The 15946-nt window shown below is 42.9% G+C and overlaps 1 protein-coding gene across 1 annotated transcript in view; it reads right to left on the bottom strand.

The window, feature by feature from the left end:
* Positions 1 to 1925: 1925 nt before the first annotated feature.
* LOC137522810 (somatomedin-B and thrombospondin type-1 domain-containing protein-like) overlaps positions 1926 to 15946 on the bottom strand; it is a 68683-nt gene continuing 54662 nt past the window's right edge. Inside the window, exons 4-5 of the mRNA XM_068242908.1 lie at positions 5090 to 5248; positions 1926 to 3431 (exon numbers count right to left, since the gene is read on the bottom strand). Coding sequence (XP_068099009.1) covers positions 3326 to 3431; positions 5090 to 5248 — 265 coding nt within the window. The 3' untranslated portion in view covers positions 1926 to 3325. The remainder of the gene's footprint in view (positions 3432 to 5089; positions 5249 to 15946) is intronic.

Here is a 15946-nt window from a genome sequence, read left to right as displayed (position 1 = left end):
GCTAACAGCTTTGTTTGTCCAATACTTTGGAATTTGTGTAAATTACACCTGCGATGTATTTATCACTGAGAACAGGGTGCCAATGAGTCCAATGATAACCATAGAAGCTATAGAGATCCATAGGTTTCCACACTATGGCTATCATTCATGAAAGTGCTGTCGGTATGGAGAATCAGTGCGGGTAAACACCGCTGGCGGTGTTTTAGACTTCTGGCTGCTGATTCATAAAAAAAGTATTCAGGTGCGGTAGCAGTGCAGATATTCCCCGATCTAGGCTGGCGGTAGGCTTGCGGAGACACAGAAGCTGCCGAGTTGATACATTTCTCCGTGTACCGCTCTGCTGCAGCTGCCTGGGAGGTCTGTGTCTCCATTCACTTACATTGTTATCGCCACATCAGAGGGAGCGGTACTTCCCGACCTCACACCGCTTGTGGTGATCTTTATAAATTAACATTTTGCTACATTTTTTACAATAATCACCGCACAAGGCGGTGATTTATCTCTCTGCTCAGTAAGGTCAGCTTTTCATGCGGAAGGAGCCTTTATGAATGCTGAATTTGCTGCGTGGGCGGTAAAGTCAGCTGTTTTAAGCATTTCCGCATGCGGAAATGCTTTATGAATGATAGGCTATGTGGGAACATGGAATTTGAACTTATCAGTCCAAGACTGAATGCCCTTTGTATTAGCATAAAACACATGGCAGAGAACTAACACTGCTCACCACCCAGAGAACATTATCACAAAGCTCAAACATGTTAGCGGTGGCTTTTCTCTGACAGTTACTGGAAAAGTGGTGATGACTGTGGGAAGTTGTGCAGAAATAGGTTAATGCAGAGGTTGCAACTATGGGGCCATAGACAGGTTCAGTTCCAGAGAAAATCACAGCCGGAAGGAGGAAGTAGCTGGAATGCACCATGCACAGAGTGCACAGAGGTGGTGTCAAGGGTGAGTTAATCCCCCTCGCCCCGCCACAGTTGGGCATGCTTGAATTATTAGCGTGCTGTTCTAAATCATTTGTAACAGCTTTTGCATTCAGAATGCTCATCCCTAGTGCATTGCTTACAGTGAAATGGGTTGGTATAGAAGCCATTGGCTGTTACTTGATGTCCTGATGCTACATGCAGAGGCAGGAGTTTTGCTATCTTGGGGCTTGATTCACAAAGCCATGATAACTTTTATCAAGGTCGCGCCAGCGTTATAGCGTGTGTAACGTTTTTCACGCTAAAACGTCCGCAAATTCGCATTTGCGCGCAAAAAAAGTTACACACGCTATAACGCTAGCGTGACCGTGATAAGAGTTATCACGGCTTTGTGAATGAGGCCCTTGGTGTCACATGTCAATGTAATTGCCCTGCATCCCCCTCAGGCTGTATCCTTGCACAAAGCACAGGCCCATTTATCTCATAATAGCTACTCTGCAACTCTTCTCACAAATTTGCATGCAACTTGGAGTTGGGCCAATCAGATTCATCAGGACGTAAATCTAGCCTAATTCTAAGCAGCATCCGCTTTGCATAACATTTGCATCTTATTGACCATCTCTACCTACAAATCTATAATAAGTCTTTTGAGTTAGAGGATTGTTTTATTTTATCAATTATATGCAGTTCGTTCTCCATTTTGATTTGCTCAATTCCAAGCGGCCTATTGAGCCAATGTGCTAAATTTTTATGCAAACTGGATTTATGATCTCACTGACCATCTCTGCTTAGGAGTTAGTATATCAGTTGGAACACTAAAGATGAAGTAAACCATTATTTTGGTGGTTAAGCCAGTTTTCTTTTCTAGGTTGATCAAGTTTAGGGAAATGCACACAGCTAATGGGGGTTTTAAAAGTTGAAAAGGGAACTCAGGGGTCACTTTGGGATCAGACAAACCCTTCATAATACCAACACAATTTAAAGGCAGACAGCATCCAAAAAAAGCAGCTTGAAAATACTTTGCTTTTTATTAGACTTCCATTTTGACTTTTAGCTGTTTTCTTACTGTGATTTCTGTTTACCTACAATGATCAGCCACAACACTGCATTCACTGAGAGCTAAAATGGATAACACTGATTATCTCATTCCAGTGGTACCTGGCAAGGAGGGGGATATTTAAAGCTATGTTCACCTGCTGCATTAAACTGTCAACAGTGGGATTTTCCTGGCACGCGGTGGTTAGTATCTTCCAGAGTGATCCAAGAAAGGGGAACTAATACATTTACAATGATTATATATCTGTAAACCAAAAGTAGAGATAGTGACGCACAAATTCCTGAAAAACATAATGCTGGCCATGAGAAGAAGAAGGTGAGGCTGCACAGTGTAAGCCCCAATAGAATGCCCATGCTGACTCCTATTCACCACTGAGAGCTCCTACAGTGAGTTTGGACTATGGAGAAACTGAAGGAGGTGGCCTGGTTTGATGAATTGTTTTCTTTGGCCTCTAAATGACCAAGATCTTAATCATACTAGGTATCAATGAGTTGAGCTGGGAAAACAAGTCTTATCCATGGAGGTACAACATTGCAACTTACAGGATGTAAAAGATTGGCTGAAAGGTCTTGTGGAGTCCAGACCTCATTGGGGGAAAGCATTATCGTACGCAGCATTGGGCAGCTGGTTTTAGTGATTTGGCTGATAAGTGTATGTTATTGACATAAAATATTTACATAAAACAGTTTTTTTCTTAAGTGCTTCTTGTTATGTTGTCTTGGTCTTCTACATCTACTATTTCCTCTTACACTATAAAAGTGATCTTTGGTATATAACCCTCTCAGGTTAGCCACAAATATATTACTTCAAATAAGCCTGAAGTGAGAGGAATATGAAGGTTGCCATTGCTATCCCCTTTTGAAAATAGCTGATTCCTGGCTGCCCTGCTCATCCTCTGAGATCAGTAACAGGAGTTGCACACCTGATGATGTTACAGCAGCGGAATTCCATCCTCTACGGGTGGCTGCCTCAGGATGTATTCTAGGCAGAGGTTCAGCATGGCATCCAGCAACCTGGGTTTATTAGGAAAGGAATTCAGCCACAGAACTCCATATTCCTATCACACTAGGTCGTATTTAATCTCAACATTGCTAATACTAGATTAGAAATAAAACAAAATGAATGAACAATCGTAATGAGTCAAACAATAGAGCCAGTGACACAACTGCCATCTACACAAACTTGCACATTACACAATATTAGGGTTTAAAACAAAAAGTAGGACAGGATCCAAGAGGCAGATTTCAGAGGTAGGTATCTGAGAGGTAAGCTGTTTGGCATGGGCATTGGCAGGCACTGTAAGTCGTCTGGCCACAACCCAAAATTCCATGGTGATGAGCCCATCTTGTTACACAAATTGAAAGGAGAAAGGATGGCACTTGCAGTCTTCTCTCAGGTCTTCCTGTACCCAGGAGCCCTGGCATCCAGGTAGTGATGCTGCTGCCCAGAATGTCCTGCAATGATCAACCAATGAGTTATTAAAGTATCATCCCAGAAGAGACACGATTGCTGAGCTGAAAGGCTCAACCCCACATAGATATATTTTACTGGCTCATGTTGCTGTCAGACCACCTACCAGGTTCTTTTATAGTCTGTTAATGGAAAGAGGTTGATGATTTTATATTCTTTGATTTTAGGTGAATTCAGAACTTGCCAAACTTTGCTTATTTCCCGGGCCTAGCCTTGCTACACCTAAATGCCAATATACTACCTACACGAGATAAGTTTATAATCTCTCACCTGCTCATTACCACAAGACTAGCAATAACAGCCCTTTGGCTATCTCCTGAGCCCCCTGCACTCACCAACATCCTATTCCAAACGGACTTCCACCTGCACACAGAAAAATGCTTCCACACAAAATAAGGTACACTCCCTCTTTTTATCCCACAAGTTGATAACTGGCCACTATTGTTCCCTCTTACGACTATACTTGAAGATTAGCCTATTTCCTCCCCCATCCCCCCTCCTCCCCCCCCCCCCTCCCCATCCCCCCCCACCAGCCTCTGATAATAGCTTTAACTATTATTATTACTATTAACTATTCTTTAGTTGTTACGCCAATGTTTGAGTACCCTAGTACTAACATTTGAGTGTTTATTTGAGTTTTTACTACTATCCAAGTTTTACTAATACCACTATTATCAATTTTACTACGAGTGGAAATCTCCTCAATTTAATAGTTAACTGAATCAGACACATTAGCATGCTTTTTGCAACTCTATGTAATATGTAGACCCTAGCTTACTAATGTTGTAAAACAAGATTATTGAAAAGCTTAGAAGTCTGATCTGATCTTTATATGCACAAACTTGAACATAAACGTAACACTGCCTGTTCTTTTTTTGTATTACTGTTAAACTCTTAATAAAGATTTATTGAAAAAAAAAAAAAACTTTCCTTATTTTGAAACACACCTCTGTGATTTAGATGTAGCTGTTATTTGTGCCCATTATTGCCATACCTAAAAAATCCACTATTGCAATGCTTTTTTGGTAATACATTTACAAACCATACGAATAGGAGAGGAGGAGGCGCCCCAAAAATAACTGCCAAATGATTTGGCAGCTAAACCTTTTCATGGAAAGGACAGAGCCTGTAGAGGTAAAGGTACCTATTAGAACTCAGACACTTAGTATAACGTGTTTCACAGAACCCAGACCGCTTTTTCAGATCAATAAGAACAGTGTCTTGTAATTAGAATTTGCCGGTAATGAGTGCCATAAAAGTTTTTGGATCTCCTTACCGGCGTCTCCTCCTCTCCTATTGTTACCAATGACAGCCCCCATTATATGGGGGTTGTACATTTTTTTTGTCCTAGATCTTTGAACTTTTTTGCAAAAACACCAAATTTGGGGAGAGTGTGACCTGACAACCAATGACAAACAAACCCAAGTGAGGACAGGACTTCCTCACAGGCCTTCATGCTGTGGCTGCTGGTTTTGCAACCCTCTTTTGTATTATTTCATTGCTTACAATCCATCAGCCCATTGCCTAAACATACTACACCATAAGGGCTCCCATTTTTCTCTTTGTGCTTTTCTGTCTTTCTGGAAGACCAAAACGCTATGTTTAAATCATACAAATGACTTCACAGTTTAGCAAAACCTACCTGGTGCCTGCCATTCCATCCCCCTGGCATCCCCCACTGGCAGTTATGGCCTCCTCCTGGCACTCGACACAAACAAGTTGTTCTCCTATGAGCTGTCTGCTCCAGGTTTGCAGCCGGCAGGCAGGGCCCACATGTTTTACACGAAAGTAGACACAGTAGCTAAGAATAAGAGGAATTTTCAAGATCAGATACATTTCTTACTACAAAGCAACAGCATGACATAAAACAAATGCATAAACAGTTTCTACCACCTTACCTACAGTGCTGCCCATAATTAACCACTTGATGACCCACCCTTTACCCCCCCTTAAGGACCAGTGCTGTTTTTACTGATCTGTGCTGGGTGGGCTCTGCAGCCCCCAGCACAGATCAGGTAGCAGGCAGAGAGATCAGATTGCCCCCCTTTTTTCCCCCCTATGGGGATGATGTGCTGGGGGGGTCTGATCTCTTCTGCCTGCTGGGTGTTGCGGGGGGGGCACCTCAAAGCCCCCCTCCGCGGCGAAATTCCCCCCTCCCTCTCCTACCTGCTGCCCCCCCGGCGATCGAGGCTGCACAGGACGCTATCCGTCCTGTGCAGCCAGTGACAGGACGTCCCCTGTCACATGGAGGCGATCCCCGGCCACTGATTGGCCGGGGATCGCCGATCTGCCTTATGGCGCTGCTGCGCAGCAGCGCCGTACAAATGTAAACAAAGCGGATTATTTCCGCTTGTGTTTACATTTAGCCTGCGAGCCGCCATCGGCGGCCCGCAGGCTATTCACGGAGCCCCCCGCCGTGAATTGACAGGAAGCAGCCGCTCGCGCGAGCGGCTGCTTCCTGATTAATTAGCCTGCAGCTGGCGACGCAGTACTGCGTCGCTGGTCCTGCAGCTGCCACTTTGCCGACGCACGGTATAAGCGTGCGGTCGGCAAGTGGTTAATCATACCCCTGGCAAATTTTGACTTAAAGTTACTTTTATTCAACCAGCAAGTAATTTTTTGACGGGAAATGACATAGGTGTCTCCCAAAAGATAATAAGAGGGTGTACAAGAGGCATTATTGATGAAAAAAAACAAACCTTTCTCAGTTTTTATTTAAATTTGAGCAAAAAAAGTCCAGTCCAAAATTACTCATACCCTTCACAAACTGTCACAGTCTGAGGGAAAATCAAAAGTTCTATACCATTCCAAATAGTCCAAGCTGTTCTAAAGCATCCTAATTACCCTGATTAATTAGGAACCACTGTTTTAATCAATTCAACAAGTGAAAAACATCATCTCTTTGCCCTGTGTGGACAGTCATGGCTAGGACAAAGGAGCTCAGTGAGGCCTGGGGCACACCAGAGGAGTTTTTCTGAGCGTTTTGAGTTTTTAAATCTGCTGCTAATGTTATCCTATGTGTCTGTGCACACTGGAGCAATGAGGTTTTGTAAAAAACCCCATAGCATTACATTGGGAAGATCTTTTAGAGGTTTCAAAAGCTCTTACCAATGTAATGCTATGAGGTTTTTTACAAAACCTCATTGCTCCAGTGTGCACAGACACATAGGATAACATTAGCAGCAGATTTAAAAACTCAAAACGCTCAGAAAAACTCATCTGGTGTGCCCCAGGCCTGAGGACCTGCGGCTGCGCATTGTGGCTGCTCACAAGTCAGGAAAGGGCTACAAGGCCATTTCTAAATGTTTTCCAGTTCCAGTGGCTACAGTGCAAAATTTTATTAAAATATACAAGATGTTCTGCACTGTGGAAAATCTCAGAGCATGTGGTCGGAAGCCAAAAGTGACACCTGTGCTGGCCAGGTGATAAAGAATCCAAGGATCACCACCAAGACCATCCTGGCTCTGTTGGTGGCAATGTCTCAAGGCAGACAATCCAATGTACATTGCACACTGCTGGGTTCCAAAAAATGACTTGCTAGTTGAATAAAAGTAACTTTAAGTGAACATTTTACAGGGGTATGATTAATTATGGGCAGCACTGTGTATGTCACATGACTTGTAATATGCTTCTCAGTAACCAACCAGCAAGCAGACTGTGTTATCTTCTATCCACCCTGTACTCTGTTACTGACCGGATCCACAGATACAGCTATACGCGACTATCGTCACTGAATGGCAGTTATTAAAGAGGAACTCCAGTGGCAATAATGTAATAAAAAAAAGTGCTTCATTTTTACAATAATTATGTATAGATGATTTAGTCAGTGTTTGCCCATTGTAAAATCTTTCCTCTCCTTGATTTTACATTCTGACATTTATCACATGGTGACATTTTTACTGCTGGCAGGTGACGTCAGTGGAAGGAGATGCTGCTTGCTTTTTTGGCAGTTGGAAACAGCTGTAAACAGCTATTTCCCACAATGCAATGAGGTTCACAGACAGGAAACTGTCAGGACCATGGTCCTGACATCACACTGTGGGAGGGGTTTCACCACAATATTAGCCATACAGATGATCAGTTTGAGAAAAGGAAACGATTTCTCATGGGAAAGGAGGTATCGGCTACTGATTGGAATAAAGTTCAATTCTTGGTTATGGTTTCTCTTTAAATCTCCAGTCAATTTTACCACACACTAATTTTGCTAAGTAAGAATAAATATATAAGAAAAAGATCCAAAATACCTCAATTATGTCACTAGAACTTTTTGTAAGCAAATGATAGTCATTATCGTCTTTACTGACTCTTGACACTTACACAAAGCCCCAGTACCCATCCCGCTGGCCACCAACCCCCTCCATTTACTCCAAGAAGGGGTGGGTTATGTGGGAGTTGAGCCACACCCCCTCCTACATTCTGTTTTGGAGGGCTAGCGAGCAGTGGCTTGCCCACCAAGAACAAGACTGCATGGCACCAGCACCCCAAGCAGGAGGAACTACAAGGTGCAGCAGCGGAAGGATTTTTTTGTGCAAGAATTGTACCAGAGGGAGGAGTCATCAGGCTATTCAAATTTTTAACTGGCTGTGTTTAGGGCCTGTCTCCACTCGTCAGTTTTTCTGTGCATTTTCTGCACAAGAAAACTGCAACTAATGTTATCAATGGGTTAGTTGACACTTGAATTTGTTATAAGCAGAAAAACAATTGACAATAATGCAGCCCGGTCAGACAACTCATGCAGAAAAACTGGCGCACAGAAAAACTGACTAGTATAGACAGGCCCATAATGAGTCCAGTCCATATTTCTAGTTCATACTGATGGTCAGGGGTGCCTCTGGCCATTTTGTCACTCCAGGCAAGGAAACCTGTGGCGGCTATCTCCATGAAAATACTCGCAATGCGGCAGCATTTCACCAGAAAATAATCGTAGTACAGTAGTGGTTCAGTGCAATACTACGAGCCGCCTATCTACCGCCACTATACCACTGTGTCCAATTGTAAAAATGTACTGTTTGATTGTACTTTACATTTTTGCTATGGATTGATTGAATTTCTGATCGATGTGGGTGGTTGATAATCGCCAGATTCGATCATTTTGAAAGAATCTGTCTGTAAAAATGAATGCATGTATTGACAGCTATAGGCTAGGGTTACTAATAACAAGATTGGGTTATTCAATTATAAGGGTAAAATTGGGGGGGGGGGGGGGGGGGGCAAAGTAGAGAGTAACCAGGAACATTTATAATTACTTTTCTCCTGGCAAACTCAAAGTGCTGACTTGTTCAGTAGGCAGTAGCAGTCTTGCCCAAGGTCTCCTACTGAATAGGTGCTGGCTTACTGAGTTGGAAGACGCAGAGATTTGAACCCAGGTTGCCTGTGCCAGAGGCAGAGCCCTTAACCATTACACTATACAGAGAGAGGAGGAAAAGCACTTTTATTTAGCTTTCCTTTAAGACAAGAAGACAGCCAGCATTAGGGGAAGGGGGGAAACAAAGGTGAATGGGAGAAAGAGGAGGAGTGGAGAGATACTGAGAATAACCTGAGATGGAGCAGATAGCTTATCTGTATTGCAGTCCCATATCACACAGAGGCTACTTGCCTGTAATATGACTCCTGCCCCTGCCAGTCTCTCACACAAGTCAGAAAGCACTCCTTCTGGAGTTTAGGGACTGTCTAAATCTTTTCAACCTGTGAAATACCTTATCTAGCTGACCACATGCAGTCTTTACAATGGTGAGAGAGCAGACAGAGTTTTTTTCTCTAAGGACACTGTAGGAGGCAAGCCTCTCTTCTGCATCATGCTGTGTACATTTACCAGCTTGCTGTCAAATTGTACTTTTATTTCCCTCAACCAGCCTAGTGCTTCACAATGCCTTATACACTGTACCAGCAGCCTGGGGAGAAACCTCCCCCCTTACCCCCCTGGCCAGTCCGTTCTGGAATGCACACAATGACACCATCCTCACACAGACACACTCCAGATCCCTAGATAACACTTATATTAGGGAATGTCATACAAAGTGTTGTAGACAAAAGGTTTGTAGATTCCTTATTTGAGGCTGAGCAGCAGAGGCTTTCATTAGAACTTTTTCTCTCCGTTCCATTAATTTTCAGTCTCTAAGGATAGGAAAAATAAACTTATATTTTTCTCTCAAAGCACCCCTAGATAAATCTGCCGCTCTAGGCAATTAGCTTATCAGCTGGTCTCTAGAGGCGCCTCTGCTGATAGTACATCCAACAGACTGTACCTTAACATAAAAATTCTTTATATTATCTTAAATAACCAATATAATTTTGCACATACTATTAACCTCCTTGCCGGTCTAAAAAATCCGGCAAGGAGGCAGCGCCGCACATTTTTTTAATTTTTTTTTTTTTTTAAATCATGTAGCGAGCCAAGGGCTCGCTACATGATAGCCGCTAAGCGGCGGCATCCCCCCACCCACTCCGATCGCCTTCGGCGATCAGAGTATGCAGGGAATCCCGTTGAGAACGGGATTTCCTGCAGGGCTTCCACGGTCGCCATGGCGACGGGGCGGGATGACGTCACCGACGTCATGGACGTCGGGACGTCATAGGGAATCCCGATCCGCCCTTCAACGCTGCCTGGCACTGATTGGCCAGGCAGCGCAGGGCTCTGGGGCGGGGGGGAGCGACTCGGCGCGGCGGATTGCGGCGGATCGGCGGCGATCGGAAGTTACAAGCAGCTAGCAAAGTGCTAGCTGCTTGTAACAAAAAAAAAATTATGCAAATCGGCCCAGCGGGGCCTGAGATATCCTCCTGCGCAGGGTACCCCGAGCTGAGCTCGGGATAACCGGCAAGGAGGTTAAAGCACAATGAAATGGATGGAGAAAAGCCACTGTGGTGCCATTGAAGACCATGGCCTCAATTCATGAAGACTTATCGAATCAATTATCAACAGCTCGGTAAAATACTGAACTCGATAAGTTGATTTAAAGGAGTTATGAGGCAAAAAAAAAAAAAAGGTTTTTTTACCTGGGGCTTCTACCAGCCCCATGCAGCCATCCCGTGCTCTTGTAGTCACTCACTGCTTCTCTGGTTCCCCTCCATCACCTCGTTTCGTTTTTGCCGACCTCGGGGTCAGCGGGCCACATTGCGTACATTTTTACGCATTTTCACTGGTGCAGGAACATTAACACATACATTTTTACGTGTTAGTGGTTCAACGAATAAAATAAAAAAACTAAACGAGCTGACGGAGGGGGACCAGAGCAGCAGTGAGTGACTACGGGAGCACAGGATGGCTGCATGGGGCTGGTAGAAGCCCCAGGTAAGTGAAACTCATTTTTTTTTTTTTTTTGCTTGATAACTCCTTTAAGGATTCATCAACGTTATCTACAGCTGTTAGCGAGCATTCGGTAATCATTCGGTAAGGATGCGATAAAACAAGTGCAATTCATGAAAATTAAAGTGGGTGTGGTTTAGTGTTAAATTTAGGATTAGTTATCTCCTTCACTGCTCTGTCGTTATTCCTGTCAGATCATTGCTGACAGAGAAGATGGAGCCATTTGAAGTGGTTAGGTATCAGCTGAGAGTGATTCAAAGGTGCAGAAGGGCAAGAATAAGGTCTAGAATTACATCAATTTGCAAGAGAATGGATTTATTTGCTATACCAGGACATCTGGATTTCTCTTGAATCATCTTGTAAGAGAACACAGGCAGTGCCAGGGTTAACTAAATTGCTAGCTGCACTACATTTTTTCAGAAAAGGCTCCTATCAAGCCGCAGCTGGCAAAATTGTGGGATTGTCTCAAACCACTTCCAGAATCCTGGTCCAGGTGTTAAGCCCTATTCGGAATGTTGCTACGTGGTGTTCAAAGGACTGCCTTTTTACCCACAATTCCACTGGAATCTTATGGTCTTGTGTTAAATTACCGCTGTAAAATTGAAACTTCGACACGTTACCGAATGGTTACTGCATTGTTATCGATATTTTATCAAAGTCACAACGAATGTGGAAAAACCTTGATGAATACAACTAGAAATTGATAAACTTTGTATTCAGTAATTTAACGAACTGGAAAAAGTTATCGCAAAGACAATGATGAATCGAGGCCCATGTCAGTTAGAGGAAGCCAGTGAGTGGCACAGCAGTACCAATACCATGTGTAATGTGTCTTGGGTGATGCAGGCATTGAAAGGATATTCAAGGACACCACCTGAAGTGAGGGGGATATGAAGGCCTGCCATATTGATCTAATTAAACAATACCAGTTGGCTGGCTATCCTGCTGATCCTCTGTCACTTTTAGCCATAGACTCTGAACAGTAACAGAACATGCAGCAAGTCAGGTGTTTGTGACATTATTGCCATATCTGACTAGATTAGCTGCAGGCTTGTTTCTGGTGTGATTCAGACAGTACTGCAGCCTAATAGAACAACAGGGCTGCCAGGCAACTGATATTGTTCAAAAGGAAATAAATATGGCAGCCTCCATATACTTTTCGCTTCAGGCTCTCTAAAATAATTGCTATAATAAACAGTTTTTCATCTTTTAGACAATCACAATTCCTTAGAATGGTTTGCCCTGATGTTTTTATTAGCAATAAATACCAACAGAATTCCAACATTTTGTTTTGCTGTGTAGCTGCAGTGTGGAGTGTGAAACTAGTATGTAAGCGTATTGTATATTATTTGCAGCTTGTGCGGTGATATCGCTGTGTGCCGAGTGCACGTTAGTAGATGTCAGGGGGCGCCACAGATGTTTCCCCTTGAACAGTAACATCACATATTTCCCTGAACTCTGGGGATCCCAGCAGGAGATGCTGGCATAACAGAGTGGAAAGAATTATGTCTGTACATACATGAGATGGAGATAGAAATGAAGAACTGGATAAAAAAAAGAGGAAAAAACGGTCCAGGAAAAGAACAAAAACCACCCACACTGTGAGCAAAACATCGGGAGAAATCCTAAATCTCTCGCAAACAGGAGTACTCCAGGTATAGCTAGGCACTGTCTGCAGCCTCATAGCACCACCCACAATAATCTGCCAAAGGAATGAACTGTGTATGTTTTTTTCTCTAACACAAAATTTACTTTTACACTATGGTGGTAGAGTATCACTCTCATTGTACAGCTGTCAGTGTGAGCATTTATTATTTACACTTTTGGAGAAAAGATACTCTTTCCTGTTTTGCAACTTATTGTATCAATAACAGATTGACTCATGGGTACTTCTTAATAGTGGTCTTGGCATAAATATGAATCCAGCCTATGAAAGAACACGCTGTAATGAAGTAAGAATAAAGTAAATAAAAAAGCTGGATCAATCAATATAGAGATGGTGAGAATGAAGGCGAGTGATGGGGATTAAGAAACCAAAGGGCCAAAGGAAAGTAAATCTACTGTGATCTGCGATGTTGTGCCTCCAAAGATACAAAATGTGCTGACATTTTATAGGTCTCAAAACATACTGGTTATTTTTCAATTTATTAAAAGAGTATTTTTTTAAACTTAGATAAATGTTATTGTTACAAAAAAATACCATAAATTATGTAGCTTTTTGTGCTGTTTGCTTACCTACTGATCGTACAAACAAGGATCAGTATTTCTTGTTTCACTCATGAAAGCCATCAAAGGGTCTCTGTGTACTAACACCGCCAATACTGACCATGACCAAGTATTCAGAAGACTTATCCAAACCTGATCACTTTCTACAGATGGTCCACCAAGTGTGCTTTATATCCCCTAATCTTCTACATCTTCAGAAACACCTTCTGTAACGAGAAAGGGAATAGGAGTGCAGCTAAGGCTAGACAGGTATTGGTGGTAGGGGATTCAATTATTAGGCGCACAGATAGGGTAATCTGTCGAAGAAACCGTGAATGCCGTACAGTCTGTTGCCTCCCGGGTGCTCGGTTCGGCATGTAGCGGAAAGAATTGACAGATTATTGGGTGGGGCTGGGGAAGACCCAGCTGTCATGGTACACATTGGCACCAATGACAAAGTTAGTGGGAGATGGAAGGTCCTCAAAAATGATTTTCAGGTACTTGGAGATAAACTTAAAGCAAGGACCTCCAAGGTGGTGTTCTCTGAAATACTGCCAGTGCCACGCGCTACATCTAAGAGACAGAGGGAGCTTAGAGAGTTAAATAAGTGGCTGAGAAATTGGTGTAGGAAGGAAGGGTTTGGGTTCCTGGAGAACTGGGCAGACTTTGCAGTCGGCTACAGGTTCTACAGCAGGGATGGGCTGCACCTTAATGGGGAGGGTGCAGCTGCATTGGGGGAGAAGATGGCTAAACGGTTGGAGGAGATTTTAAACTAGGATCTGGGGGGAGGCGGGAGGATAAAGTCTCAATATGTAGACAAGATAAGGTAAAAAGACAGTGGGAGCCTAACATTATGGGGGGTGGAGAGGGGGGTGGGAACAGTGTAAAGATTAAGGAGGTTGGTAAAACTTCAAGTAGCCCATTTCGTGTAAACAAAATTGGTAAATGTGGTGGTAAAAATATAAAGTGCATGGTAACCAATGCTCGGAGCCTTGCAAATAAAATAGACGAACTAGAGTTCATTCTGAATGACAAAGGCTATGACATTGTGGGAATAACCGAGACATGGATGGATGAAAGCCATGACTGGATAGCTAATTTAAAAGGATACAATGTGTTTAGGAGGGATAGAACAGGGAAAAAAAGGTGGAGGGGTTTGTCTCTTTGTTAAGAATTCTTTTACAGCTGTCCTCAACGATGAGATGGAGGAAGATTACGAAGATGTGGAGTCCATTTGGGTAAATATTCATGGTGGAAATAAAAGTTGCCAATTGCTTATTGGGGTATGCTACAGACCACCTCTTATTAATGAAGCTGCAGAACTGCGATTACTACAGCAGATTGAAAAAGCTGCAAGTAAAAATGAGGTCATAATTATGGGCGACTTCAACTTTCCAGATATTGACTGGGGTATTGAGGCTACCCATTCTGGTAAAAGCAGCAGATTTCTGGCAGCACTACAGGACAATTACTTGACTCAAATGGTAACGAAACCAACTAGGGGGAATGCGTTACTGGATCTGATCATTTCTAATAGACAATGTATCAAATATGCAGGTTCAAGAACATTTGGGAAATAGTGATCACAACATGATAACGTTTGATCTGGTGACTGATAGGCCACGGGGCAGCGGGACCACTAAAACTATGAATTTTAGAAAAGCAAAGTTCAATCAAATTAGGCAGGCACTAAGTTTGGTGAACTGGGATAATGTACTACAAGGGGAGGACACTGAAGGGAAATGGCAAGCTTTTAAACTTATTCTCAATTAATATTGTAGTATGTATATCCCATATGGAAACAAAATGTCTAGGAATAAAAAAAGGCCATTATGGATGAATAGAAAGGTTAGGGATAAAATGAAGAGGAAAAGGAATGCCTATAAGGTCCTAAAACAGGAGGGGACCGAGGCTGCACTAAGCAATTATAAGGAGTGCAATAAAAATTGTAAAAAAGAAATTAGGCTGGCAAAGATCGAAGCTGAAAATCAAATCGCTAGGGATATCAAATCTAACCCAAAAAAGTTTTACAAGTACATCAACTCTAAAAAAAGAAAGGTTGACTGTATAGGAATCCTAAAGGATGAGGGTGGGAACTCAATGGTGGATGACCAAGGTAAGGCAGAGTTATTAAATGCTTTCTTTGCTTCTGTCTTCACAAAGGAAACAGCACTGTTGCAAATTACAGAGGCAGAAGAGTCTCAATCTTCTAACTGTAATATTAAATACTTAACGCAGGAAGAAGTAAAGGCAAGACTAAATAAATTAAAACTAGACAAGGCACCTGGCCCGGATGGCATGCATCCTCGGGTCCTAAGAGAATTAAGTTCAGTTATAGCTAAGCCCCTTTATCTTATCTTTTGTGACTCTCTTGCAACTGGCAGAGTCCCAGTGGATTGGCGTACAGCCCACGTTTTCCCATTATTTAAGAAGGGCAAAAAATCTGATCCAGGAAATTATAGACCTGTAAGCTTAACCACTTTACCCCCGCGCGTACGGATTTCTCCGCCCCTTTTTCCATCCTTTCACCCCCAGGGACGGAGAAATCCGTACTCTGCGCACTCCCGCCGCTGTCCGCGCTCCCGCTCGTAAACACGCCGCCCGCCGCTAGTAAACACGCCGCCGCCCGCTCGCCCGGAGATCAATGAACGGGAAAATCCATTCCCGTTCGTTGATCTCAGCCCCGCAATGATCTGCTGCCGCTCGGCTGAGCAGCCTGATCATTGTGAAAAAATAACAAAGTCCCAGCCTCTTTCTACTTCCTGCAACAGTCCAGAAGGACGCTTGCAGGTCGTATGAAACAAATTGGTAATGGTGCCATCTTGTGGCCAAATAGTAAAACTACATCCTAACCATTTTTTACACACAAATAAACTTGTTTTACACAAAAAATTAACTCCTTACCTCCCACACTCCCCAATTTTTTTTTTTTTTGTAATTAAAAAAAAAATAAAAAAATTTACAATTTAAAAAAAATACATAAATAGTTAC

The sequence above is a fragment of the Hyperolius riggenbachi genome, chromosome 1 (assembly GCF_040937935.1).
Source record: "Hyperolius riggenbachi isolate aHypRig1 chromosome 1, aHypRig1.pri, whole genome shotgun sequence".
Taxonomy (NCBI): domain Eukaryota; kingdom Metazoa; phylum Chordata; class Amphibia; order Anura; family Hyperoliidae; genus Hyperolius; species Hyperolius riggenbachi.
Note: the sequence above shows the minus strand (reverse complement) of the source record. Positions and strands in the feature narration are given on the sequence as shown.